We start from the raw sequence: 27838 nt of genomic DNA on the forward strand, positions 1-27838 counted from the left end.
CTGAAAATTGTAAGAAGATAGCTATTGCCTCAAGCCAAGCATAACTAAACAGCAAGACCACTCAGGCACTGTGAATGAGTTTCTGTTCCTGCCAAGGAGAGAGAGCTTTGTCACTGAGCCTGCAGCTAACTTAAGTGCTAATGGTGTTCTCATTGGAAACCCGAGTGGAGTAACATCACGCTCAATCTGGGCGAGCATGAATTCTGAATTCAGCATTTGGCAACAGGGGATTTTTGGAGGTGACGCATTTTTAAGTCCTGGCAATCACAATGCGCTTAATTAAAAACCACCACGCCTGTCGCAAAAATGTAAAAACGTATACCTATTTTCAGGAGGGAAAAGGTCTGGCGTGAATTTCAGGTGGCTCGGCTGGTTTAAAACTTTGCATACAAATTGAAAATAACGTTACGTGCCGAACTGCTCAGGCAATCTGATACAACAACAGAATACATAATAGAAATTAGCTTCTTAAAGAGATCCATTATTAAGATAAGTCTTTGTAATTAAAGTTATCAGTAAAAAATAAAATTGGTGGGTGTGAATTCCAGTTGGTATTTATATCACACCTGCAGGGGTAACAGCCACAGTCACAGTGTCACATTGTTTCACATCAGCTTTGTGGCCCTTCCGAAAGAGCGCACCTAATTAAAGACCCCCCTTCCCATTCACACACACCCAAAATGAGCCTGAATTGAAATTCCTCAATCCGCATGGATGTGTCACTTGAGACCATCAATGCCTACTTCACTTTGGACAGAAAGCCCTACCCTCCCACCCTCACCAACAACCTGTCACAAAGGACATGCATCTCAATGCCCAGCCGTGAGACAAAAGCCACAAAGCAGCTCAGCGGACCCTGGCTAAATGACACCGGAGGGAAAAAAAGAAGTAGCATCAGAGGTGTCAGAGGAAGACAAAAAAAGAGAGGAGGAGACAGTAAAGAGTGTTGCTTAGCACCTCCATATTTGCATGTGGATTAAGCACTGTTTTACTTACTAGTGCACGGTGTGTCAGGAGTGTCTGATTCGGCACGTAGGTACCCAGGGCGACATTCACACATTGACGCCCCCCTGTTGGTGGCTTGGCTGAATCCTGGGCAGCCTCTGCACTGTCCCTCTATGCCTGACTTAAACTGGCCCACAGGACACGCTGAAGAGGACAAGATGTGAGAACAAATAAAGGCACATTAGCATTAAATACAACAGTACATTGCATAACGCCTTCACTGTGTCCTGTATAGGCCTGGGTCAAACTCAATTTGCAAATAAATCCTTTATTTCGGAGTGCTTAGGTGCCAGATGGTTGCAGATTGACAGACAGAAGCATGTAATGAGGGCTATAAACTGAGACAATCACAGTAATGAGACTGACACTAATAGTCAATTTAGTGGAGGAAAAAAAAAACTGCCTGTGACTGACATGCTGCTTATCATTGAATTTACCTGGCCATATCTGGATAATGAGACCAGACATGTGGCGGTCCTTATGAAAAAACTGTCATTGCTTATTGATTCAAACATTGTTCCAGGTCTCCTTTTGTAAAGCCCAAACCAGCACCGCGGTAAGATGTAAGGACACCGTGAATGGAGTCTGAACTCATGCTGAAAGGATTGGCTGAACAATCAATTAGTCGAGCGATGGAAAAACAATTAAGCACAATTTTGACCAAATCTACAACACCACTCCTGTATTTCTTCGCTTCATATCGCAGTAAACATCACCACGTCTGACGTTTCAGACTAAACAATCAATCGATCAAAGAAAATAAATACACGTAGAAATTAAGAATGACAACAGTCATTAGCTGCAGTCACTACATGGTCTGAAACCGTGCACACCTCAGCTTCTGCTCACCAGCAAAGCCCGATCCAACGCTTGTTCTAACATGTGAATGTGTAATAAGCCGTCACCCTGCTAATACCGCACACAATGGCAGCAAACGTGTTTACTTTCTGCGTTCAGTCTGGGCGGCTGATACGCAGCTGCTGAGCGAGAGAAATACAACAAGAAACTTTCACACCGAGCGGGAGCATCGCTGCAGCGAAAAACTGACACATTTCACAGGGTCAACGCTCTCGCTGATCGTTCCTGACTGACATTTACCGCAAGGAATTTGCCACATGTGAAGAGGCGGCTGTAACCTCGGTGCTTTCGAGCTCCCACAAGATGACACAAATAACACTGTGATTTACAGGAGCCGTCGCTATCGATTACTGTGCAACTTTTCAGTGAATTCAGCTGTAAGATTGTTTAGCACTTGCAGCAGTTCACATTAAGATAAGTCAGTATTCTGGTTCTGGCATTTTTTCCTGAACGAAACAAAGCTTTTGAAATAGAAATGAATCTTGTTTGGAGTAGATTAGGGGCTAGTTCTAACCTATTTAGTTTTTAACCTTTATAATGATGTACTTGTCTAACAATAATAAAGCAATACTGCCACATGAGGGGAAATATACCCCTCCCCCAGAGCAGTATTTATGGTCTTATAGTTCATTTCAGAGACCTGGTTTAAATATTCTAACCATACTTAGATGAAACACTAAATCAACTTGACAGCATTCATAACTTTTATATTTAAATGCTCGTGTTTGCCCCAGAAAATATATGTATAGTCTCTGGCAAATAATGGTATTACAGCAAAATGAATTTTAATTTTAAACCCTGGTGTCGATTTCATTTTTCCGAAATGACCAGCCTCCCAAGCAAATTAACTGTCCGGTCTTTTCTGCGAGGCAATTTCCCTTTATGGCCTTGTGAATGTTTTGCCTTGCAACTCTCTTCTGTGACAGAACGCTGGAAAATGCCACCTCACCAGGAGCAAAATGTCGGAAATTATTTTTTTGTTATGAAAAATCATTATACCGCCCACGGAGATCAAACTACAGCCTACCTTCAAACACAGACAGATGAAACCAGGCGTTTCCCTGGGAAAATGTGGCATTTCTCCTTTTGTTTCTGTGTTTTTAGTGCTCGCCATTTATCTGTGTCGCTGCGATGCGGCGAGTCTGTGCGCGTGTGAGGGGGTAGTCCATGCGCGAGGCTTGTTAATTGGACTCATTAGGCAGAGCTGCTGCACGGCTCCTGAGAGAATCATCCTGCTTCTTCCTTCTTTTTTTGTCTGCTTTGCTTTGATGTTCTCAAAGTGTTATGATCTTTACCCCGAGCACCACCTCCCCTCCCTCTCGCCCCTCACCTCTGCAGTCCTCCTGCGCTCCTATCTCGGCTGAGCCAGGAGTTGTCGCAGCAGTAAGCCTTTGACCCTGCTCTTCCTTTCAGAGATAAGTGCTGCTCCACCTGACCTCTCTTTCTGTCTCCTCTGTGTCACAGCCATTCCCCTGCCTCATTAACTTCCTCGGTCTCTCATTTCCTCTCAAACACTTCAACCCTCAGTGAACTCCCCGCCACCCTCGCCTTACCATTGTGTTCTTGTTTAGTCTGCCTGCCCTGTTGCCTATATGGGTGTAGTCTATATGCATACATGCACGCATGTCAGTTTTATTTGGCTTAACCTTGCCTCCTTCGTTACCTGTGCATCTCGTGTACCCCTCAGCTGGTTCAAATCCTGGTACGCATGCACATGAGGTTGTTGGCTGGCCCACCCACTGGCCATCCTCCCCGCAGAAGAGCTTAGGCGGCCGAGGACGGGGACCTTGCTGAGCTGCGTGCTCCACACACACACCCTGTGCCTCTTGCACAAGAGTACGCGGTATAGTCTCAGGGAAAGAGGAAAGAGCACTGACCAGGGGAGGACACTTCTTGAAGAAGACCCTGACAGACAGCAGAGCCATGCAGGCACCCTGAGCCTGAAAGGCCAAGTAAAAGCCTCTCTTATTAAGAGGGCCGAGTCTCAAGGTCTTCACGTTCAATTTCTTCTCCCCGTCCTTCCTTAGTAGAAAGTCTGCAGCCACTGTGTCCACCTAAGACAGGGAGAAAGAGAAAAGACCTTATGTAATATCCAGATTCCTGCACGCCTGCATTCCTGTTCAGCCATGAAAAAGATCAAACTGATAGTTTTGCATGTTTAGCCCATTAATTAGAAATTACATATGCTTCATATTACTGAAAATTTTACAAAGCATACCACTGTGATTTTTACATTGATTCACTGCCTTTCTGGCAGCCATTGTTTCCCATTTATTACAGTGTGCTTTGAACCTCAACTTGCAGGGACGAGAAACTTGCTGGAGAGGAAGGCAATTCATCACGGCGAACATTTCATCACTTTTATTTTTCTGTCAAAGTTACATTATTAGGTGGTAATGAAGTTGAGAAGCAGGGACTATTTTGACGCCACTGTTTGGTGTTTTGTTCAAGGACACGGCCAACAACTAAGGTTTGACAATTAGATTGACTGTGCTGCATTCCTAAGCTATGTGTTTGGAAAATGAAACCCAGAAGATAAACATTACGAAAAGATTCAGGCTGTGAAACAGATTGAATGCACTGACAAGGTGGGTTTTAAAGCAGTGCTTGCTCCCAAGAGGCGAGAACATGATTGGAACATTAAAAAAGTCCCCGAACATTGACGATGTTGTGAAACTGACATTTAAAGGAAATCTTGGTCTCTGCAAACTTGTTTTGAATCTGTATGAAAAGCTGCACACTGAGGGGGAAATAAATCCGTCACAAACGTGTACAGTACTGTGCAAAAGACTTGAGCCTGCTTCCAAGGAGCCAGACTTTCTTGTAACTTTTTAAAGTGGTCTGAAGAAGGTCTTTTAAAGTTTTTCTTTGGACATGTCTGCTTTTTTACTCATTTTAATCCAGTCCTAATACCTAGACATTTTCAGATAAGTGTTTTAAAGCTACTTCACACTAACAAAGGAATAAAAAAATAACAGTTTAACAGGCATAAAGTATTATTTTTGCACCAACAAGGTGATTCACAAAGAGCTGTAAACCAAAAAACTTGGCATAACTTGGAGTGCAGTGTGTCCTAAAAGACAAATGAGAAAAAATGGCATGTGGAGGACACAAGAATAAGTCGCAGACCTAAAAACCAAACAGATGGGCACTATATGATATTCATGTCCTTAAGAAATAGCAAAAAGTCCAGCAAAGACCTGACACAGGACCTGGCAGATGCATCTGGCCAAGTGAAGCCTCATCAGAAAGGCCATTCTTAAGAAACGGAAGTGGCAAGAAAATGTTGCGGTATGCTAAATTACACAATAACTGGACTTACAGAGTGATGGATCGAGATTTTGACATTTTTGGTTTAAACCTTTATCAATATGTGCAGAGAAGTTCAGGAGAGAGCTACAGCACTGAGTGTCGACAGCCATCTGTCAAACACGATGGAGGATCTGTCATAGTTTGCCAGTGGAGATCTTGTCAAAATTGATGGAATCATGAACACAGAAAAGTACCATCAGATTATGATGCACAATGCAGCTATAATCTGCTTGGCATCGGCTTCATTTTTCAGCACGACAGTGATTCCAAAAACACTGGCAATGCAGTAAAATCATACTTGAATGAAAAACACACACACACACACAGTGGAACACTATCAGTCATGGATTGGTCTCACCAGAGCACCGATCTCAACACTAATGAAGCAAGTTTTGGATCATTTTTACAGAAAATGGGGAAAAAAAGGCAGCCAACATCTGAAGAAGAGTTTTGAATGTCCTTCGAGAGGCCTGGAAAACTATTCTTGCAGACATTTAGAGAACTTGCAGGCAAGCTTGTCTAAGAGAGTTCAGGCTGTGTTGAAGAATGAAGATGGTCACACCAAATATTGAGTTTCAAGCTATTCAGACAAACTCTGTTTATATACCATGTTTGTTTGCAGACATTTCAGTCAATCGCCACACCATTTACCCTATATGCTTCATATATCCTATATAAAGAAGAAGTGAGAGTTGGTACTTTTTCACAGTACTGCATGCTGTACACACATGCGCCTTATGAGGCTTCAAAAACAGTTGTTTGTCAGCGAAAACAAGAACATGGTGAGATTATAAATAATTCTGCAAAAGTGAAAGGCAAGAATACTTATTGTTAATGGTTTCATCATTTAAGTTTTTTTCCCAACAATGACTTGGACATCATGCACAGCTTTTTTTATCCAGTTTATGAGGGTATTTGTGAGTCATCAAATTCAATGCAACAGACTTTCACTGGTAGCAATACACACAGCTATTCAATAACTTATTTTTCTCAGGTCCTCACTGCTTGGCAACCTTCAGATTTGGAGCTTCGAGTTCCCTCATTGCGACAGAACTTTTTTTTCCCCATTGATTTGCTTCTTCTTTTTTTTTTTTAAGAGTACAATTTCAGACACGACCATTTCAGGCAGTTTTTACCCTATTTTTCTTGATATACATCACTTGTTTATACTTTTGGGTAAAGCAAAGCAAATTAGAGCCACCACAGTGGAATCAATCGATTAATTGTGGAAATAATAGGCAGACTGATCGATAATCAAGATAAGCCCTGCAGTTTATTACGCTGTCAAATATAAAAATGTTCCTGCTGAGCAAGACATAATAATACAACAGTCTTAGAAGCCGAGTGGCAATACCACGAGAATTCAATTCAATTGATTTTCTCAAACAATTAAACAACGAATTAGCTCCTATAATATTTATCAGACTAGCCAACAGAAAAGAAACCTGCATTATTTTTTTATAATGTAATGTAATGGGTACCTTGATGTAGGGGTTCTCCATCCAGGGTGGGTTCGTAGCAGTGGCTTCGTTGGAGTCTGCCTCATAGTAGTAGAGGTTGAAGGTCTCCTTACAGCTACGGTGGTGTGTGCTCCTGGAAGAGCACTCCATCATGGTGAATCGCAGTTCCACGTACACCTGAGACGCTCCCCGTCGCTGGATGTAGCCACTGCGCAGCCAGTGGCTGGACGAACTGTCCGTTTGGCAAATCTGATTGATCCTTACGCTGTTGTTCTCCTCATCTAAACCGCTTACTTCCTCCCACTGAGAGCAGAGAGAACAAAGGGCTGTCAGATTGACCCAGATAACTTGTGAGCACAGAGTAGATTTACTTCACCTATAAAGACTTTCACTGGGGTATTTATATATTTATATAATTGGTCACATTAAAAATCCTATTCATCATAATAATGTTACAATCTTTTGTTGGCCTTCTGCACCTGTCAGAGGCCCGTGGGACAGATCTGGCCCACTGTGGATTTTAATCCAGCCCGAATTTGAATCTGGGTTGTTAAATCATTCCTCCCACTGAGCTCCAGCACAGCCAGTGGGAATACAAGTCTCACTTGTCAAACAAAGCATACTTCTGCAAACAGCATCGAGACAGACAAAGCTTTCACCTTTCAAACACATTTATAGCCTAAAACACAAGAATAAAGAGGGGATATCGCAAATATGAGTGAAGTAAAAAAAAACTGCACAGAAATCTACATTTGTTGGGCAGCCAAATGCAACAGAAAAATGCTTTAATGTTTGACTTCTGAGTCAACAGCAAAATGTTCACCATCACTATGTTCCCAAGAGCGGGAAACAAGCAAGAAATTAACATACTCGGGGCAGAATTTAGCAGATTTGCTGAACTTGAGGCTCAGAAATTCGGTTATATAAATATGTAAATCTTTAAAAATCCATTTTCAGATGATGTGTTGAGTGAGGCAGAATTGTGGTGTGAATGAATTACAGTGCAGCAGAGCACCGAGAGCCAGGTTTGAGACGCTGGAATGAAGAATTTCCCTTCTAATCCCAAAAAAAATAAATACCGTGGACTTTGGCAGCACATGTGTCTGTGAACAAAATGTTTTCTGTGATGAAGATGCACCGAATCTGTGAGGACTCATCTGGATTTGACAAAAACCATTCAAAGAGAAGTGTGACTTGAAGGCAAATGAGAGAATGAGCTACAAGTACACAGACAAAGTGCAGTTACATAAATGGGACTTTTAAAAAAAAGCATATAGTGTTACTTTTAAAAAAGTAATCTAATACTTTTTACAAGATATAGATTACCTCCTGAAAAAAATAATTACATTTCTTTGGCAGCAAGTCACACCTTCTGTATTTAATAGTACTGAAGTCTCAACATCACAGTGGATGACATTTACGACATACATCCGGCACTGATGACATTTCAACAAATCTTTTACAATCATTGATTTTGCCTTGTTGTTTAGAGCCGTTTTCACGCATGAACTGAACTTTACTAGACACGTAGAGAGCAAATGTCTAACGCAGTCAGATTGGACAATAAATGTTCTTTGATTTGCCAGCTATTTAGCATAAAGTGTGTGTTCATGTCTAACTGCACCTATGAGAATGATCCAGGTAAACCTCTGGTGGAGTCGCAGTCAGTAGGTAGCACACATGGCCAATCCAACTTAGACGAATACTATACATATACAAACACTGGCAATTTCATTAGGCACATGTCTTCATGAGGTATCTAGTCAGCCAATTAAATGTCTGTATTTAAGCATCTAGACATAGTCAAGACAACCTGCTGGAGTTCAAAACAAGCATCAGAATGAGGAAGAAAAGTGATTCGAGTGACTTTGAATGTTGCATGGCTGTTCTTGTCAGATGGATTGGATTTTTCCCACACCTCTATTCAACTGCTCGTTAATGCAAATATGTAATCATCCAGTGTAATGATGGCATCTTTATGCATTTAGGTATGTAGACGTGGTCCAGAGAACCTGCTGAAGTTCAAAGTGAGCAGAAGGTGATGTAAGTGACTTTGAATGTGGTAAGGTTGTTGCTGCCAGATGGGCTGGTCTGAGTATTTTAGAAACTGCTGTTCAACAAATCTGTGCCACTCTGCATCTATGCCACGCGTTCAAGTCAGTCACGAAGGTGTAAGGGGTCCAACCTGGTAACTAATGAATTGGCCACTGAATGCATCTGATGCTGGCTAATGCAGACTGTAAAAACCTAATAAATCATCAATGTTAAACCTAAGCTAAAACCTGTCCTGCTTATCCATGCTGTTTGGCTTTAACATTTTACTTTATTTCTGACTGTTTGTGGACTTCACCTTGAAGGATTTTATTACTCTAACTGGACAACAAACGATCATAATTATTACTTCACTTTTTTCACCTTACTCCTTGTACTGACTTTTGGTTTTCATCGTTCTTACGTACATTTTCGTTTTACAGCATCTTTATAGTTTGGTGATACACACTCTGAAGGAGCTTGTGCATTGTGCAGTGCATTGTGCTCCTGCTTGGAATGAAATGTAGTATAAAAATAAAGCTTTGCGTACACTTAATATGTGAGAAAGAGCAAGTGATTCATGAATAAGATTGTGAGTCGTTTCAGGACAGTCAAGTTTTAAATGGATGCACAACTAATCAAAAAGTTCAAAAACTGGGAGCCATGATCTCTGCACAAAGAGCGCAATGGCACTACCTTCAAATGTGCGCGTCTGTGTGATGGAGGCCCATAGATGTGTGTTAATATGCAACAGGGTCTAACTGTGACAGATTTAGTCGGAAGCACATCCCAGTTTCATTAAAACAATTGTCACACTCGCATCATTACACCAAAAGGTTTAATATGAATATTAGCTTTATTTGGCTTCCTCATGAATTATTAATGCAACAGTGACATTCAAGTATTTTTGAAATTGAGAAGCCAGAAATTTTTATCTGACTGGGTTGTAAGTTGCCACAAATATCTCCTACAAGGGTATCATAATCCTTTAATCCTAAAAATAAAGAATAATACAGTATCCCTTTTATGTCTGCACTTTTGAAGCAGACAGCTCGTGGCATCTCCCCACCGCTGCTTGTCATCATTGACTAAATCACGGTTTTATACTCTTTTGTGCCAAGGTAATGCTTAAAAACACAAGCCCGGCCACTCTTCTGACAACACAGAGCTTTTGATAAACTGCTTCAAATGATAAATGCTGTGCAGGCTATTTAGAGACAGTCTGCCTGCTTCAGCCTTGCATCTTAATCAAAAGCACAGACACATTTGTTGAGTATTTCAGTCCAGCACCAGAAATCCTCCTACCGCCATCACTGGGACCATTTTCCTTCCAAGGCAATCGGCAAGTTGAGCAGTTCTGGTCACAGACGCTGCTGGCAGAAATACCTTAGCAACCACTACTCAGCTGATCAAATTACAAATATGTCTTTTTCTGGCTGCAGGACCAAAAATTGCAAGCAGCCTGTGACTTCGACTCCAAGGTTGATGAGATCTATCAAAGCATCTGCTTTCAATACACTTTAAATCCCACATTCACTCTGGTGTTTCTTTTACTCTGTCAGTTACCTGCCATATAAGGAAATCTTTTATAGCCAAAGTAACAAAGGAACAGCTGGAGGCCAAAAATCCCCAGTCACCACTAGGCTCTGTGGCAGGAATACAGATAACACAGTGAAGCTGAGGTTACATACCTGTGGCTTGGCATGGGAGAAGACGGTCCATTTGAGATCTGAAGTCTCTGTCTTAGTGTTCATCAGGACCTCTGCAGAAGAGATAAAAAAAATATATCACCACTCACAGCAGGAAATGTAAAAACGACACGTATAAGGCTCATTTACATTCAGAAAACACACAATCGAATCTAAAAATCACAGAGAGAACATATTTTGAGTCCCAAGCGCTCTGCAAAGTATCAGCTATGGCTTATGCTGGGATTAGTATAGAAGATGAGGTTTCACCAGTCAATTACATCCACAGAAACATTCCCACTACTCTAAAATTGTCTTTCCTCTCATGTTTGTTTTTATTCCCCCCATCTCCCCCCAGTTCCCAGCGACACGCCACGCCTGCGGTCGAACTGAACCTGCTCAAAAAAAAGGAGTCTGTCCAGGGAGAGCAGGGACAAGTAGAACAGCAGAATCGAACAGACTTACACAGATACGCACACGCGCGCATGCACAGGCGTGTGCACAGGCACACCAAGATTTAAGCCCTTCCAGTCACAATCTGTGATTACAATAGAATTGATTTTTTGTAATCTTTTGAGGGTTAGGCTGCCAGCTCACAAACAATCTGAGGACTTCTGCTATGATTCAGTAACCCAATAAAATCCGAGACCTGAACTGCGTGCAACTGGAAGCACAGTTTAGTTTGGGTGCAGGGACTTCTTTTGATGTGAGGACATCTTTTTTTTTCCCCCCTCCCCCCTTTAGCTGCATTAGCAGGCTCCGAGTCATATTTACACTGATGGGATGCGGTTTCTGTCACAGAGTGGCTTTTAGTGCCCTACCTGTTCCCCACAGAAGCTCATCCCAAAAGGGTTGCGCAGTTTGGTTTTACGAATAAACAGATTTAATGTGGCTACAAACCAAGGAGCGCTTCCATGAAAATGGATGCTGGAGGAAATGGGGGTTTCAGCAGGAGGTTTATCATTGGGGTTAGTAAGGTGCTTTGTTGAATTAGGCTTCCAATATAAGGCTCGGCAGTTAAGTCAGCATGCCATAACGCCGCAGTACACCCTCTGCACACACAGACAAATACAACGCTTCATCTGCCCCAGATCTCCACTTTTTGTGCTTTATTTTTTCCCCCACGTTTCGATTTTTGCACTCAAACGTTTTCCCATTAGATCAATATCCTTCACATAAATAATAAAGCAGTGCTCGAATTCCTCGGAAATCCATACTTTCAAATAGAATTTTAATTTTAATAACATATCAATATCTTGCCTCGCATTGCTGCCTGTTCGTTTACCTCGAGCTGACAAACTCCGCTGAACAGCTCATTCAGAAACTAAACAATTACTCTGAATTCTCAATGAGGACAACGTGTTGCTTTTCTCAGTTGTTTAAGATGCGTTTCCACCGCCTACTCGCTTCAACATGTTGCTTTGTTTCTCAAAACATCTGCTGTGTGTCATACAATCACGCATCCGGCATTAAACACAAACTCTGTGATTCCATCTGCATTTATCTAAAGCCCGTAGTTCTTCAATGGGGCTTCTTTTATTGCTTCAATAATGACTTCAGCCATTGAAGTTTAATAAAGGCTTATTAAAGGAATTTTCTTTTAAACTACACAAAACACACTACAAAACATCAAGAGTAGAAATGATTTCTCTCTTTCCTCTACAACCGTCAGCTTGTAAAACACAGTGGTTAATTATGATGAATTGCCAGCAATCTTATCATCAGATAAGTTTAAGCAAAAATGTGAGAACTATGTGAAGATTTGACTAGGCTCTGAAAAGAAAAAAGAAAACAAAACAGTGCTAGGCATTTATTTAAAAAAAAGGAGGCTAATCAATAATAAAAACACTCATTAGCTCAAGCCCTAAGTAAAGAAAAATACTTACATCTAATACCATTTCTCACACCACCATCCCCAGACTGATGACTAGCAGTGTCAGTGTGATAAATATTGCTGCCAAAATTATGAAAATTCATCCTCACAGTGTAATCCTAATATCGCTCTCTCAGTTACTTTCATTTTCTGTGGATGTTGTAGATATTGTGTTGCCTGTGAAAGATTGTGTACAGGATAAGAGGGTGTTTGGGGAAACCTTTAACACCGAACATTGCGAGGACATCAAGGCTGTCATGGACTCCTCGTGCTCTTTGAATATATTTTGCAAAACACCAGCACTTGTAGTATTTTACAAAAATAACTCCAACGCCTACAGTTACTAATCTCTGTGATCCTGTGTGAAGTGAGAGGCAATCGCATTTACCACTTACCAGCCCACATCCCAGTGAAATACACACGAAGGTGCAAAAAGATTCTGAGGTAAAGCTGAATCTGGCTCCTGTTGTGTCAAGCGCTACAACTCTAGCTCACCAAGTCTTCATGTCCTATAAATCCAGACAACTGCCATTAATTTCTGCGGCACAGATTCATGACAGAATCACACAGTTGCTGGAGATTTGGTGACTGCACATCCACGATGTAAATCTCCTGTCCCACCAGATCCCACAGGTGCTCTACTGGATTGAGATCTGGTGACTGTGTTGAGACGATTTAAGCTTTAATAATAATAATAATAATAATAATAATAATAATAATAATAATAGATTGCATTTATATAATTCACACACTGGTGGAGGCAAGCTACAGTTGTAGCCACAGCTGCCCTGGGGCAGACTGACAGAAACGAGGCTGCCATATCGCGCCATCGGCCCCTCTGGCCATCACCAGTAGGCGGCAGGTGAAGTGTCTTGCCCAAGGACACAACGGCCGATACTGTCCGAGCCGGGGCTCGAACCGGCAACCTTCCGGTTACAAGACGAACTGCCAACTCTTTGAGCCACGATCGCCCTTGATGATCGCTTTGTCATTATCCTGCTCGAAGCAGTCATCAGAAGATGGTACACTGTGGTCATAAACACTCAGGTTGGCTGTGGGATTTGAACAATACCCAACTGATACTAAGGTGCCCCAAGTATGCTAAGAAAATATCCCCCACACCCTAGCGTCTGATCATTGCAGCAGAAATGGACACTCATTAGATTGGGCATTGTTTTTCCAGTCTTCATTGTTCAACTCTGGTGAGTTTGTGTGAAATGTATTCTCACTTTTCTGCTCTTAGCTAACAGGAATGGTACCCATCTGATTCCATGTTCAATGCCTTCAGAGATGCTCTTCTGTATTCCTTGGTTGTACCGAGTGATTATTTGAGTTACTGTCGCCTTTCTATCAGCTGGAAGCAGCGTGGCCATTCTCCTCTGACCTCTAACATTTTCACCCACGGGAAATGCTGCTCACTGGATATTTTCTTCTTTTTCTGACCGTTCACTGTAAACCCTAGAGATGTGCAGGAAAATCCCAGTAGAACAGCAGTTTCTAAAATACGCAGACCAGCGAATCTTGCAGCAAAAAACCATGGCCACATTCAAAGTGAGTTAAATCATCTTCTTTCCCAATTTAAATGCTCAGTTTGAACTTCAGCAGGTTCTCTGGACCACGTCTACATACCTAAATGCATAAATATGCAGTCATTAGACTGGATGATTACATATTTGCATTAACGAGCAGTTGAATAGATGACCTTAACACTTTAATTGGGCGGTGATTGCGATTATATTATTAAGAGAGCAATATTTAGAATACCTTACTGTATAAAGGGGTTGCAGCTATTCAGTAACACTTGGTGTCCAAATGCTAGGTTGTGCTAAATCTTTTCTTTAATTTTAAACAACCAGTGTTTAAGTTCAACCTGTTTGGTGCTAGAGAATAGGAATCATCATACAACTAACCTATATGGTGATCTGCCAGAGAAGCTACACAGTCTCCACTCGTCTGCCTTGCCTGATGCCATTGGGCAGGGGAGGGGCGTTATAAGCAGGGTGTGAGAAAGCATAAGTGCAGTGACTGTTAATCAGATCGGCATTGTTATCTTTATAAAAGAAAAAAATTATCTCTGAGAAGTCCTACTTCTTTCTCTGACTCTGTAGTGACACAGAGAGACACACAGAGTAGAGATTAGTTACAGAAGCACCACCCACTTGCTTTTTAAACCTTCTGTTTGCCAGGTGAAGCCAATCAGAAGAAAGTTAAAAGGGGAGCTATCAATACGTCAAAGCTGCTCTACACAGCAGATCCAGGTGGAAAGTCACTGTTACCCTATAGAGTATCTGCAGTTGTGGCATCCCATTCAGCAAGTAAACTCTGGTAACCAGTGACATCCAGGAAGAGACTGGATGGCAAACAAGAATGATTTTGATTGGTGATGCTGGAAAGACGAGTGAAAGACAGCTGAAAAGTCTGGCATGGGTGATTAAGGCTAGAAACCTGATGTACACTATGTGCAAGAGGGCACCGCAACATGTTACCAATTACAAAACAGAATAATACCCCCAGAGTCTCCTGAAAGTGGGAGAGGACAAGAAGCTTGAAAGGTGAGACACAATGGTAATGGGCAGGACTGAAATACGACTAATGAGAAGAATTGCACAAACAACACCGGCGGAGACGGTACCAGAAGTCAAATACCACTGCGGCCATGGGAAAACGGCTGTGATGAGTCTCACAAAAAGGACAAATCTAAAATACCATAACCTCATCCAGGAGTGTGGAGAGAAAAGGTGTTAAGTATGGCTGTTTCCTGTAAAAGTGGAGTGTAGAGGTTTCCCAGCACAGTCGCACACTACAGTTGGAGTTTCAGGGAACAAGCAGGAAAACAGCTGTGCACAGGACTGGGGAAGCAGCAGAAAGAGCCTCTTGTTGGCTCGGGTATAAAAGGGAGGAGGGGGGTTAGAAGCCTGGAGCTGGTGGGCAGTGATTTAGCCACAACCTCTGTTTACTCATGGTTAAGGGCTAAAACACCCAGTGAAGTTTGAGCTGAAGACACGACACAGTCACTCTGTGAGAGGATGCATAAAGCAAGCAAATTATATACATTATCTATACTGTAATTAAGTTCTTAAATCTCAGTGCTCAATTTTTAAACTAATAATCTTATATAATTTATCTTTAAATAAACCTATTCTAAACACGCATATCCGCAACACCAAACACAACTTACAATAAATGAGTAACACAATAACAATACTATTATGAAATAAAAATAAACTGTTTCATCCATAACAGGTCACTCTTTGTTTCTTTGTTTTTTCCCATAATGATTTCACTGATCACTCAATCACGCCCACCACCGCTCACATTCTCTCTCCAGCTAATTTAATACATTTTCTCTGTGGCCAACACACACACTCAAACACAGAATTTTCACTCTTCTCGATCCCACTCTCGCCGCAGCACTCTCCCTGCTGTACACGCAAATTAGTCAAATCTTTTTTACTGCCTTCCACCTGCATATAAAAGCAAGGACATGGCATCACTTGTCATCAGCACTGCATATGCAACAGGTCATGCATCATATTGAGAAGAAAAAGGGACGTGGCTTTAGTATGGAACTATAATGTTTTAAATAGTAAGTTCAACATATGTGCAAATAATCCCTTTGAACTTAAAGCTCAGGTAAATCCTGAGCTTTTTTCCCCCTTATCTTGGCTCGGTATAATGTCATGGAGAGGGGACATCCTTAATATGGTCAAAACACACAGCTCTGAGTTTGGGTTCGGCTCCACCCACCTGGTCTTCAAACCTTCTGTTTGCAAGGTGCAACCAATCAGAAAAAAAGTTGGATTAAAGGAGGCTGTCAATAAGTCAAAGCTATTCTAGTAGAGCCCAAAAGTGAAAAGAGCGAGCTGTAAATGAGCATAACGGGTCCGCTTTTGTCATTAAGTCCTCCTTTCTCATACCCCATTTCGCTTTTTTATAATCTCACAATTTTACACTCTTTGAAAGCTGAAGAAACACAACCGTGCTTCTCAGCCATTTCCACTTCAAAACCACAGAAGCCCACCAGCTTTCTAACAACAATCTAAGGTGACAAAGGAAAAGAAAGGAAAGCCCGGAGAGAGCAGAGAGGGGGAAAAAAAAAAAAAAAAGAGGGAAGAGGTGGATGAGGAGGATAATTGGATGACAAAGTTCAGAGTGGTGATTTCCCCACATTTAGTCTACTCTGAGTTCACTCCAGCATAATCTAAAAAACACCCTTACCACAAAGGCTATACATATTTCCACATCTCCACATTTCATATACACACCTGCCTCTGTGTTTATAATTATTTTTCTTTTCTTTTTTTTCTGAAGGAGTAGAGATGAAATCCCCACCCCCACCCCCCCAGGCATGGTAATCACTGTTTATCACTGCTCTATCATTAAGGTTTATGAGACAGGATGCGTGAGCGTGAGTGTTTCTATGAGATGGTGAGCGCTCCTATTATGTGCTTGCATGGCCTTGCCTTTCGCTGAAGTAGATACAGTCTTAAGCCCTGTTAGAGGAAGCTGGCTTTTCCCCTGCATTCTTTCAGCAGCGGCGACCACCCACCGCCGGAAAATTGCCCCCAGTGCTCGAAAAATGTAGGAACAATGAAAATTCGTCATCTGGATGAATTTTAACATCCAAAACAAACAACTGTACAGTAATTACAGGACAACTGTACGCAATACTAGACACCGGAGAAGTCTAAACTGATACGGGTGGTGGCGAGATGATTAGGCCTTAGCCTTCGACTAACAATTACAGAAAAAACACAGTATCAACATGTTAAATATTGTTAAGGCAAAAAGTTAAAAAAAAATATTGTGGAAACAAAAGAAAATGGGTTTAACTGTTCTATGTCAAAGCAAGACAACAACAGGGAGTGTTGTACATGCTTTTCTTTTGAAATGTAAAACCTGACCCTTCATTTTTTTAAATTGGGGCATGTACAGAAAACACCTCACCCCCATGTTCTATATCGAGCCGTGTTCAGGTTTCAAACTGCCTTCATATTCAAGATCTGGAGCCATTATAAATGACCCCCCACCCCAACTGCTTCATTCTCTATCCTTAACTTGTATGTTCATTCCTTCCCTGCATGCCCGTTTGCTGCCTATTTTCCACTCTCTCTGTGGCTCTGGAGTATGATAGGGAAATTATAGGCCTAAGAACATTTGCCCTGCTTCAGCTACAATTAGACCTCATTTTAATTAAAGAAACAGAGAGCCAATTACCCTTGTACACCTGGCGAAATTGAAACAAAGGAGAAGAGCAGGGATAATGAAAAAGAGGAATGTGAGAAGGGGAAAATTTGGGATTCACAGATGACGAATGTATAAAAAGTGGATGGGCTCAATGTATTTTCCATTCCACAGCAACTTGCTCTGAATATTTAGCCTGTCCAGCTAACACGCTAACATCTTGATGTCATCTTGACAATTTATTTGAACACATTATCCTTTTTATATCACATCAACTGAACATATGATACCATTTTTCAGGTCTCCTTCCCTCCCAAGTATTCTAATCAATACACAAATATAATAATTAATAAACAGCTAAATAAAGGAAAGCACTTGGATACTACTTATTTGATAGTTTTGGAATATAATCTGCTGTCTTCTTTGTTTGATATGAAGGGTCGTTCTGTTTCTCGGTGGCAGCAAAGTAGATTCCTGATAGGAGTTTTTCTGTCCTCTGGCTATAACTGAGAATCTTCTGTTTATCAGGGGACACTGCTGGCACATGTAATTTTACAAAGCCAATATCCTGAAATCAGACATGATTGTTGCCCCGGAGCCATCTGAAAGCTACACGCTTCACATTTAAACATTCAGCGTTTTGCTTTCCTGCCAGGAATTAAGGCTGGAGTGATGGGTTACAATTGTCCACAGCAGCAGCTTAGAGTAAAAAGTCGCCACAGAGAATGGCTGACAGAGATGCAATACTGTTTAAAGATGCGATAATGGTGCACATTTTCAGACAGGCTCTCTGGGGACACAGAGATTGTTGCATTGGGTTGGTCACATGAGAAGTGTCGCATATTGTGAAGTTACAAATGCAGAGACTGAGGAGTACAATGCCCAGCTCCTCTGTCACCTCTACTCAGCTGGCCAAACACGGCGCTGAGTGGGAGGAATGAAGGATCGTGGGTAATGGGCTGCAAGGTGTTAAAGAGAGAGATTCTGAAGCTTACCAACCAATAAGCCAGCTTTAGATGAGAATATTGATAGCGCTGTCATGTCTGTATGATTAGCTAAGCTAAGGAGGTAGAAGTGACTGTGTTCCAGGCTTTACTGACAGTATGCAAGAATGATCATTTTTGGTACACCAAGCTTATCTCACAGTGCAAATGAAGACACGGAAAAGAAGGAAGAGGGGATTTTCCGTCACATTTCAACAGTTTATTGTTGTACGGCAAGTGCACGTGAAAATGAATGCTTAGCGAGTGATGAAATGAATGTATGTGTATAAAGCGTGTTTGTGTGTCTTTGACAAAGTTGTGTCTACTGGGATTAGACACCAGCTTCCTGTAGTTCCTGTCCTTTTCCTGTCTCCTGGTCTGGTGCCGCCAATGCATACATCATTCACGTGAACAGCAGCCGGGCAGGATACAGTTTCACTCCCCACCTACTGTATAACAAAGACCCCCTCCCCTCGAGGCACATGTGGATGAGCCCAGGTACTATAAGTAAGCCTCACAGGAGCAGTAAGATGAAAGAGCTGGGGAAGGTGTTAATGCTCGACACCTTTTCTCTTTTTTGCCCGCAGGGACGCATATCAATAAGTGTTGTGGTTGGTTTCTGTCCCAGGACAGGATGTGACCTAGTTAAGGAGGAAGCTTCAATCTGGACAGAAACCAAAAGAAGCTGGGAGAGAGATCAACGGTGCTCCGAATTAAACCCACTGACCCCAAAGCTCTGTGGATTTAAGACCAGGTCTACAATACCTGCCCTCTGAATGTTTTGGCTCCGGCTTACACGGTCACCTGAGATTTGCTCGACAGAATCATTATGTTAATCATTTCCAAGTGAAGGTGTATTTCCCCAGCGAATCTTCGAGTTCACGCTGGAGAACCGGTATGAAAGATCGCCCTCTCTTCCTTAGCTATTAATAAATTCACTACAACACTAAAACTGCTTGCATTGCTGAAGGTATGCCCTAATCCCTGGATAATTCACCTTTTAAAGTAAAACGTTTATAGCGTAAAGGGTTTACACATTCGCCTATCGAGCGAGAGATACCTGGTTTGATCCCAGGAGGAGACACGAATCCCTTTGAGATTGCGCCAGGAAGGGCATCTGGCATAAAAATACACAGACTCAAACATGCAGAGCTACCCTCTGTGGTGACCCTTTGTGAATAAGGGAAAGTAGCTTTTATTGTATGTCGCACCAGAAAGTGTTGGTTCTGAAACACAAAACAAATATTGATTTATAAGAAGGTAAAAGAATTCAAAGGGTGCACCTGTAATGCACTGCAATTCACTCTTAATTAACTGCGTTTAAGTGAAAAGAAAAACTGTTAACTTATTCAAGTCATGTCAGCGCGCAGCGGATATTTACCTCTAATCTCAATTGTATGAAAAAGTTTTAGCCACGGCATAAAATGAGAGGTTAAGGTTAAGAGGATATGAGACATCAGCTTGCCTCCGTGGCTTTTTTATATTGCCACCTACGAATAATGAGTCTTGACCTGTGATGTCAACTGCTGAACAGCACTTGTGCAACTCAGACTCAAACAGTCCTTTTTTATCTCAAACACACAAAAATACACATAGCTGTGAGGTATATTCCCAAAGCAGGTAAACTAGAAGAAAAAAATCACTTAAGGAGATCTGACATCTACAGTGGGGCAAAAAAGTATTTAGTCAGCCACCGATTGTGCAAGTTCCCCCACCTAAAATGATGACAGAGGTCAGTAATTTGCACCAGAGGTACACTTCAACTGTGAGAGACAGAATGTGAAAAAAAAAAATCCATGAATCCACATGGTAGGATTTGTAAAGAATTTATTCGTAAATCAGGGTGGAAAATAAGTATTTGGTCAATAACAAAAATACAACTCAATACTTTGTAACATAACCTTTGTTGGCAATAACAGAGGTCAAACGTTTACTATAGGTCTTTACCAGGTTTGCACACACAGTAGCTGGTATTTTGGCCCATTCCTCCATGCAGATCTTCTCGAGAGCAGTGATGTTTTGGGGCTGTCGCCGAGCAACACGGACTTTCAACTCCCGCCACAGATTTTCTATGGGGTTGAGGTCTGGAGACTGGCTAGGCCACTCCAGGACTTTCAAATGCTTCTTACGGAGCCACTCCTTTGTTGCCCGGGCGGTGTGTTTTGGATCATTGTCATGTTGGAAGACCCAGCCTCGTTTCATCTTCAAAGTTCTCACTGATGGAAGGAGGTTTTGGCTCAAAATCTCACGATACATGGCCCCATTCATTCTGTCCTTAACACGGATCAGTCGTCCTGTCCCCTTGGCAGAAAAACAGCCCCATAGCATGATGTTTCCACCCCCATGCTTCACAGTAGGTATGGTGTTCTTGGGATGCAACTCAGTATTCTTCTTCCTCCAAACACGACGAGTTGAGTTTATATCAAAAAGTTCTACTTTGGTTTCATCTGACCACATGACATTCTCCCAATCCTCTGCTGTATCATCCATGTGCTCTCTGGCAAACTTCAGACGGGCCTGGACATGCACTGGCTTCAGCAGCGGAACACGTCTGGCACTGCGGGATTTGATTCCCTGCCGTTGTAGTGTGTTACTGATGGTGACCTTTGTTACTTTGGTCCCAGCTCTCTGCAGGTCATTCACCAGGTCCCCCCGTGTGGTTCTGGGATCTTTGCTCACCGTTCTCATGATCATTTTGACCCCACGGGATGAGATCTTGCGTGGAGCCCCAGATCGAGGGAGATTATCAGTGGTCTTGTATGCCTTCCATTTTCTGATGATTGCTCCCACAGTTGATTTTTTTCACACCAAGCTGCTTGCCTATTGTAGATTCACGCTTCCCAGTCTGGTGCAGGTCTACAATACTTTTCCTGGTGTCCTTCGAAAGCTCTTTGGTCTTGGCCATGGCGGAGTTTGGAGTCTGACTGTTTGAGGCTGTGGACAGGTGTCTTTTATACAGATGATGAGTTCAAACAGGTGCCATTCATACAGGTAACGAGTGGGGGACAGAAAAGCTTCTTACAGAAGACGTTACAGGTCTGTGAGAGCCAGAGATTTTCCTTGTTTGTGGTGACCAAATACTTATTTTCCACCCTAATTTACGAATAAATTCTTTACAAATCCTACCATGTGAATTCATGGATTTTTTTTTCCACATTCTGTCTCTCACAGTTGAAGTGTACCTCTGGTGCAAATTACTGACCTCTGTCATCATTTTAAGTGGGGGAACTTGCACAATTGGTGGCTGACTAAATACTTTTTTGCCCCACTGTATGAGTACTTCTATAATAAAATACCTGCCAATGGACTTCCGCAAACACGAGCAACTGGCTAATATTGGCAAGAAGCGGCAAAAGGAATTGATCGTCCTTCTTTCTGCCCAAATTGTTAATCATTCCAAATTAAATTCCAAGCAGACACATTTAAAAACTTCAGGTTTTAAACACGTAAGGCCCTGCACTCACTTCTATAAAGCATGATTGGTTAAATTGCCTTGCTGCATATTTCACATTCTTTGGCATATTGATCTGCCACTGTGAGAATTCACCTCCTGCTACTTCCAATTATGGGCAACAGTTTCTCAAGTCTTCTTCAAAAATAACCCAAGTCTGAGAAAAACTGAAAGGCTTTTTGAGAACATTGTTGCGGGCTGCACCAGCTCCCTAGTGGCCTCCTGATCCAGAATCCTATAAAAGAAAGAATGAATTACAAAGGAAAACTTAAAAAGATTTTCTTGATGAGACTTTTTTTTTTATTTTGCAGGGTAGAGTGCAATTCTCAAAACCTCTGCTATTCCACAAGCCATTCTGCTTTCGGATACTGTACAACGTATAAAATTAGAAAGACAGACACATAACTTGATGAGGCCCAAAATACAAAGAAGACAAATTACTGGTGCTAGCTGATTGTGTTGACTTTCGAGGCAGAACAGATCATGCATCATTTTTACTGAAATCTGGAGACCATAATTACGAAACCCCACCACTAGTGGTGATTAATGGATTAATGCACTCTTTAAAATTAATCTGTTTGCTTTTAAAGTATCATAGGGAAAAGAAAAAAAAAGCAAAGTCCTCCATGGTTGGACACTTTTGCTTAAAAAAAGAGACAAATAACTATCCAATTCAGAAAAAATACCTGCAACGTATATCCTGTCAGCTGACTGATTTCTTGATTCTCCCGTTTCATTCGTCTTCTCTTATTTATACTCATATTCTCTTTTCCCTCAAATCGCCTATATTATGCAATTTAACTTAAATTCTGTATCTCAAAAGACAATTAAAGGTGGCCATGGTCCTACATTTTGATGTAGAAATGCATCAAAATGTTGATCTAGTTTCTCTTTATGAACGCTCCCTGTTGTTACTCACAGAGATAAGAGAAGGAAGGCTCCTTGAAATTAGGGTTATAAGTATTGATTTTTTTAAAAAAATGTAACATTATTTACACAGGATAGTTACTGAAAGTTAACTGAATTAAAGAAACAAATTAACTTGTAAGCGGGCACCAAATGCAAATATGATAGGACAAGTAACGCCTTCCTTTTAGAGCCACATTACATGCTCCTGTACTGTTCTCCAAAACCTTGCATTGCTGAAAGCAGATGAAGTATGCATTTGTCAAATGCTGACTGGTTGACAAGTGATCCGGAATAGGGAAACGAATGACATCGGAGTTCACCGGGAATGGAAGAGCAATGAAAAAAAAAAAAAAAAAAAAACAACAACTTCAAATATAAAAATAAAGCATGGAAAGCACAGACGGGGACTGTAGTGGACATGTTTCATTGTTTTTTACCACTTGTTTCGCTCCAGCTTCTAGTATGTTATATATTTGCTGATTTCTTTGGCTTGTTGAAGGACCAACAACAGTACAAGCAGTAGTGGCCACATACTTTGTACACTGCCCCAAACTAGCAACAAGGCTCTCTGGACACAGACCCGCTATCCCTGGACAGCAAACAAATTAGCTAACCTGGGCCATAAATTCATCTTAAAGGAGTTGACTTAATTTTTTCTTTATTCTATAAATAGCATTTTGTTGTTGAAATTTGCACTTGGAAACTTTTTCAAAATGAACAAAACTTGTTCCCTAATACTGCACAAATGGTGGCCCTAATACTCCATGGTATGTTTTTGCGAGGGTGCTACACCTTTTAATCTTTCAGTTCAAGCTTCTGATCTTGAAAGACTATCACTCATTATCAAGGATTTTGAAAGCAAAGCATCTTACAAAACAGACATTTACTAGATGGTGCATTTTAGTGCTTGAGACTTTTACAATACCATTTTCTGTTATGGAAGCCTGCACAGCTGTGCCTTAGATAAAAAGTTTTTCTTTGATACAAAGGCTGATATTTGCTGGAGTACAGAGATATACAGAAACTGCCTAAATGAAAAATCATCCATTTAAATATGATGTTTACAGTGTTTTTTCAAAGTTTTTTCCACAAAGTTGAATCTTTTCAAACTGTCGCAATATCTCCCTCGGTGTAATCTGTAAATCTTTGAGCTTCTCTGCTGACATATCACTATGACTGACGCCATCATACATGTGTCTCCAACCCAGCTGCTGCAGCAGCGGCACAAAGCAGCAGATTAAAAAAAATCGTGCAAAAATCACGTCTATCCACAACATCAATCTAACATTGACTTTGGGTATAAAATGGTCTTGAATCCTGTGATAGAGTTGGTAGAAGAAACTGCCACAATTGCACGTTTGACTGCAAAAAGACAAATGTCACAAATTTTCAGTTTGTTATACATCACAAAAAAAAATCACCCTGGATGAGAGATGGGAATCGAGAACCGGTTCTTGAAGAAAACTGTTTCCAAGTAGTCCAATTCTTTGGAGTTGTTAGTCTGCCTGCCTATTGATCCCGGGTCTTGCATTTGCACTACAATCAGCTGATTTCAGTTCGAGTGTCAGAGGAGGAAAATAGCAATGCAATCTAGAGTGTGGATTAGATAGTCAAGAACCCACAGTGAAAGCTGAGTGAATGCTGCCTGCTGGGATCAGCACTGAAGTTCTGTCTTTTGAGATACAGAATTTCAACAGGTAACAAACAGATCAGGTTGTAACCACCCTTGGTTGTGTTGTCAGCTTTGTATTCTACTAAGAGAAAGAACTTAGAGATGTGTGTCCTCATTAGGGATTTGTGTTGGTGTGTGGGGTTGTAGCCTGAGGTTTATATTGTTAAACGGTGATTATGAGACGGTGTGTTTCAGCTATTTTACAGCGTAACGAGTAGGTAATGTAACGAATAGTATAACAAATTAATTTTTCCCAGGGGTAATTAGGTAACATACTGCATTACTTTTCTTAAAAGTGTTCAGTGAAATATGTGTAATAATTGCCGTTTTGAGTAACGACTCCAACACTGATCACAGCAAAGAAGGAAAATACCTCTACAAACATGCATAAACATTTGGCCTACAGCACGCAATTAATTTGCTTATTTAACCAGAGCAGAAGATATTCATAGACCAAATTCAGGTGTGACCAGTTTATAAAGACACTTCATTGCCCTATAACTGACCCACCATACACCATTACGCTGTGGTCAACACTGCTCTCAAATGCCCGCAAGCCTCAATTTAGGTCAGCATCTTAAAAGTTTGAAGAACGTAAACTGAAAGTCCAGAGCTGACAAAAGCAAAAGGGGAAGGTGCAAATTGCATTCTTGTTTTCAAACACTTTCTCGGTGTCTTAAGAGGATATTCATACTTTTGTTCTCCTGTCAGGAAGGCTGATGTCTGGGTCAGTAACAGGCTGGCACCCCCGCAGAGTGGATACTTTGGAGTCACACAGCGCCGAAATCTGGGATGATCTTCCTAACCAGCAGGATACTCTTCCACCCCTGTGCTGGCTTAGTCTTTTAATAATTAGACAAGCTAGTTTGCAAGCTAGATAACTATAGATTAATTATTAGCATGATTGGAGCTTTGTGCCATTTAGTCGTGACTACAAAAAAAAAAAAAAAAAAAAAAAAACACCCAAACTATTTCCTTCACAAAGATTGATGCACTACAGCTTTGGAAGCTGCAAAATATATATAAAGGAGAGAAAAGACATGCAAATCTTTACTTTTATAAAATAATATATAACAGGTGACCTATATTATTTCAAATCTTTCTAGATGAAAAGATTAAAAACCCACATAGAGCCATCGACTGCTGTGATGCATCTAACGACCTTGCTACGAGCCCCAAAAATGTCTGCTGCTGTACTTACAACTGAGTTTTTATCAAAGCCTCGACTAAAGCAGAATCTCCAATTCATTTTTGGGGGGAAGAAATTGCAGAAGAAAATGCATGCACACACACACACACACACACACACACACACACACACACACACTCACTCTCACAGCTCCCAGTGACTAATCTGCTGTGGGAGGTGGACAGCTTGAAGCTAACAGTGCAGACTCCAGCTAAATAAACCATCTAAGGATTGACACATCTAAGTAAAGATACAAGAGAACAGACTCTCGGCGAGAATTTTCCCTTTTATTCTGACACATCACACTTTTCCCACATTCAACCAACAACAGACCCAACTGAGAGTTAATTCTCTTCCATTGAGCCACGAATTGCCGCTACGAGGCTGCAATTGGCTGCTTGTGTGGCGGTGACCGATATATCTGGAATAAAGATAAACTCATCTTCGGATGTGGAGCTATTTGCTCGAGTACAAAGAGCATTATTTTGCCTCCTCAGCCAGCTACATTATGGTTTCATTAGGAGGCGGATTCAGTAGTTTGCAAACTGTTTGAATTGCTAAACCACGCTTTTGTCCAATGACAGAAAAAAGGACAAAGTTTAACAGCGCAATGATTGGATGGGATTGAGCAGCTATTTGTGGATATGAAGGAAGACAAGAAGGTAAAGAATTTTTTCATGTGTGGCAAATCCACAGAAATTTAGATACTAAGATACCACGCTGCAAAAAAAAAGAAAGGTGTTTAATGCTTTTTGACCCTCTCTATTTTGGAGCATGACATTCTCTTAAAGCTTTAAGCTGTGTGAGAACTGTAGGAGGGCAGCTACACGGCAGTGCTTCTATGTTATGCCGTATATAGCAGAGCCCACTTGGTTCAGAGTGGTATATGAAAGCAGTACCTGGGAGACACGCTCAAGATGTGTACATATGCATGAAGGTAGGATCAAATATGCACGTGCTCTCCAGGTTGATGTCGAACCAAATGAGTTGCATTTTAACTCAAAACGGCCAAACGGAAGATGTAGGTCAACCTCTGACGCAGTGAGGAAAAATATCCCAGACACGAATCGAATCAAGTCTACTGATGGAGCGTGCTTCAAGCAGAGAATTTTTTTTTGTTGTTAAATCAAGGTTGCCTTTTTTAATCAATTCTTGCACATCCAGCCTCAGATGTCTCGCTGGCCTCATGTTGCTTCTTCCCCGTTAAGACTTCATTCTATTTTCGAATGTAGCGACAAAAACATAAGGTATCGTGCAACAATGGCATGAAGAAACGTTTCACAAAGGATTTATTTCCAACACAATACTCGGTGTGCCTCAAATGAGAACTGTGATTAGTGTGCAAGATAAATGAGAAAGATGGACCCGAGATAAATAGCTCCTTCTCTGTTGTTGTCTTCTAATTAAAGGCCTTCTTAATCCCTTTATTATAATCACATATTTAGCCCATTGCATATATCTCTCATATCTGGCCCTAGGTGTGTGATTAAAGAATGCAAATAGGCAGTATACCTAACTTTTCTCATTATATGCTGTGCAGACGTGCACATACTTGCACCCTCCTTGCCCTCACTGCACTTGCTCTTTCCATTTCGTTGACTCATGCCAGTCTGCCCATCTCTCCTTGACTCACTTCAAAGAGAACCCCCATCCCTCTAAAAGTGCCATTCTCCTTGGTGCTTATGGCTGATAGGCTGTGGCCTCATTCCCTCTCCGCTGCAGCCTGTCCCCATTGTGTCCCACTCTCAGAGTAGCGTGTGGGTGGAGGACAGACTGGCTCTCCAAAGTGAATGCCTGACATGGATGTATGGGCTGGGGGTGTATCCTCTCACCAAGCTAAACTATCATCCACCTGCAACTCCCAGCTGCCATATGTATCCCTCTCTGAAGAGGAGGAGGGGAGAAAGGGAACGAGAGAGACACGGACTGAGAGTACTTGTGGCACTCAGATGCCTGTTTAACTCTTGAGGAAGCTAATCATCGGATTGAGGTACTGAGGATGATGGGCTACAGGCTTTCAGAGAGGGGGGAGGTTGCTTTAAATGCAAATCCCTTTCTTATAAAAATCGGTTCCATTTAAAAGGATTTCTGGGAAACGATCCACATTTCCACGGCAGGGGAGACAGTCAGCAAGAGAAAACAGCATAGCACCAGTCAAACATCAAGGAGACAGAGGATGTGGAAGGAGTAGCAAAAGAAAAGGATACATGTCTGTGAAAGAAA

The 27838-nt window shown here is 41.5% G+C and overlaps 1 protein-coding gene across 1 annotated transcript in view; it reads right to left on the bottom strand.

Moving 5' to 3' along the window:
• ephb4a (eph receptor B4a) overlaps positions 1-27838 on the bottom strand; it is a 43607-nt gene that overhangs the window by 10120 nt on the left and 5649 nt on the right. The window contains exons 2-5 of the mRNA XM_085420441.1: positions 10358-10428; positions 6657-6938; positions 3527-3917; positions 997-1149 (exon numbers count right to left, since the gene is read on the bottom strand). Coding sequence (XP_085276567.1) covers positions 997-1149; positions 3527-3917; positions 6657-6938; positions 10358-10428 — 897 coding nt within the window. The remainder of the gene's footprint in view (positions 1-996; positions 1150-3526; positions 3918-6656; positions 6939-10357; positions 10429-27838) is intronic.

This window comes from Rhamphochromis longiceps, linkage group LG10, assembly GCF_057381845.1.
Source record: "Rhamphochromis longiceps isolate RC_006_pf linkage group LG10, R_longiceps_female_GT1.1, whole genome shotgun sequence".
Taxonomy (NCBI): Eukaryota; Metazoa; Chordata; class Actinopteri; order Cichliformes; family Cichlidae; genus Rhamphochromis; species Rhamphochromis longiceps.